Genomic DNA, 2521 nt, shown 5'->3' on the forward strand with positions numbered 1-2521 from the left:
TATGCGTCTCGAAATTTATTTGGCATGATTTCTGATCATTCCAGGCAGGAGCGCTTTTTATTGTACATAGTACCACGCAAAAAAGAACCTCCCATAACTGGTAATTAAGCTGCATTACAAACATTTGAGGGCGCAAAACAAAATAGATCAACCATATCTTAGGTCCTCAACCTAGATAAATTCAACCTGACCCTTGCCCCACCCACCATCCATTAACATCCGCCTAAGTTTTTCCTCATTATTAAGAGAGTTGAATTCTCAATTATACAGCTGCTTGTTGCGCTCAACATTTTTCAGTCATTGTTTAGATCTATTCTGTATATGTTGTTATATAGCATGTTACCAAGTAAAAAAAAACAGTACGTGCTCCTGCGGGCGTAAAAGATACAAGCCCATTAAGCTGGGGGAGGGGCATAACAGAATAGATCTCATTGTTCGCATAGTGCATAGGATCAGACACTTCTTCTGTGACTTTTGATCTTTAATCTCGCGGCGATGCAATTGTCAGAATTAAGTTCCTTCTCTTTATATTATCAGAAAGATCAATTCCCGCCATACGCTCAATTCAGAGAAGTGACGTTGATTTTTCACTATTCGTGGGAATTCATACCATTAAGACACAGCAATTGGTAAGAAATCAGTTGCATTTTTTTGTATTTGTGGTAAAAAATGGCGAGGTGTGCCTTCATCGTTCTCGATTTGCTAATCGCTAGTAGAGTTTTTGAAATAAGCCGCGGTACAGATCTTGATGACACTGCAAAGCAAGTAACAAAGTGGGTGGACGACTTTATAGGAGACTATAAGAAAACATGGACAGTGCTTAAAAGTACTGATGCTTCTGTGATAGCTACTACAATTTTGGACAATGGTACAGATTGCGCGGCGTTTGAAACTGCGATTGCTGCGGATACAAGCAATATGGAAGATATGGCTCACACTTTCCACTGCGCGGTTCCCACCGGAAAAGGGACCATAGTACAGGATTCGTGTGATATATGGTATTGGGATGCTTTGAATTACCAGTACCCAGGAGAAGCTGCGACTAACGCTGCGGCCTGCAATACCACACAACCAGGTTACGCTTCCAAAAATGCATTTGTAATCTTGTATGGTCATTCCACGTCTCAAATAGCATGTACTACTGGCAAAGTTAAAAATGAAGGAAAAGAAGAATATGTTTTGTGTTTGTTCAAACAGCCCATCACGGACGGAGAATTAGCTACAGGAACTACAGTAAAAAGTGTCGTTTTTGCCAATGATTGCTTCTGTTTTTTAAGTAACAAAATTGGTATTAACAAGGAAAAAGAACCGAACTTCAAATCGTGCGATACGAACCTTGATTGTAAAAAAATACTTACTACACCAAAAGAGGAACCAGCTACAACAACAGAGGTCGCGACATCCAAAGCCGAACAGGAAACGACAGGTGAGGTCGTGACATCCAAAAGCGAACATGAAACGACAAGTGAGGTCGCGAAATCAACACATGAGCATACAACAACACAAAGTGAGTTTTTACAAATATTTCATTTCTTCAGCTGTTGAGTTTCGCTTCAACAAACACATCGTCGACAAACATCTGATACGTGTAATTTCAGTCTAATGAAGGTCCGCGAAAGCTTTTCAGTGTGTGTGGGGGGGGGGGTATAATTTAGTGGTGGCTGCAATGGGAAAGACCCGGTTGAACAATGTCGTTAACGACCATCTTACAGGTAGGGGTGGCGAGGCAAATACAATTGCAAGAACTGATTCAGAACTAAAATATATCAATTTTCACTCTTTCCAGAGTTTTGCTAGGCTTACGTGAGTTTGGTAGGATCTCTTTCGTTTGTGCCCCCAGTCACACAGCACGTGCCATCACATAGTAAATCATCATGTAAAAATATGGCACGCGCCTCTGGGGGTGCAAATATGCGCCCACTGAGCTGGAAGTGGGGGGGGGGGGGGGGGGCACAAACGGAAAAGATCCGTTTGGTAATTCTTCTGTTTACAGAACATGGCGGAGTGTCCAGTGGCAACACTGGATCGATAGAATCGACTGAAAATGAGGGAGAGAACGGAAGTACTTCTGAAACCAGTGGAACTGCGACCATTTCATTGAACAATATGTCTGCACTAGTGATTAGTGCTCTACTCTACAAAACAATTACTTGAGAAAGAAGTGAAGAACACATGCAAATGACTGAGTTCAAACTTTTACCCAGTTTGCGCAAAACCCAAGCAGTTTGACTAAGACCCGACAACCGTAACAATTTAGATTTTAACGAATTAGATTTTAACCACTCGTATTTAAATTTCTGGCCACTCTATTCGTTTGTACGTCTGATACTATCAGGGGATTTTGCGATAAACCTTGGACCGCATATTAAAATCTCGGTTAAAAGTATCTCAACAGAAAAAAGGGGTCTTTCCCATTATAGCCCCCCTCATAAAAATTATAGCCCCCCTTATGTTATAATTACCATGATTGGGGGGGGGGGGGGGCTATAGGTTACTTGCCCACTAAGCTGGTGAGGATATA

At 41.6% G+C, this 2521-nt stretch overlaps 1 protein-coding gene across 1 annotated transcript; it reads left to right on the forward strand.

Moving 5' to 3' along the window:
- The first annotated feature begins 567 nt into the window (after positions 1 to 567).
- LOC142338556 (uncharacterized) lies at positions 568 to 2268 on the forward strand. Its single transcript, XM_075388346.1, has 2 exons — positions 568 to 1507; positions 1994 to 2268. Exons 1-2 carry the CDS (start codon positions 670 to 672, stop codon positions 2152 to 2154), a joined length of 999 nt encoding a protein of 332 aa, XP_075244461.1. The 5' UTR covers positions 568 to 669; the 3' UTR covers positions 2155 to 2268.
- The last annotated feature ends 253 nt before the right edge of the window (positions 2269 to 2521 follow it).

This window comes from Convolutriloba macropyga, chromosome 4, assembly GCF_964194025.1.
Source record: "Convolutriloba macropyga chromosome 4, txConMacr16.3, whole genome shotgun sequence".
In the NCBI taxonomy this organism is placed as follows: Eukaryota; Metazoa; Xenacoelomorpha; order Acoela; family Convolutidae; genus Convolutriloba; species Convolutriloba macropyga.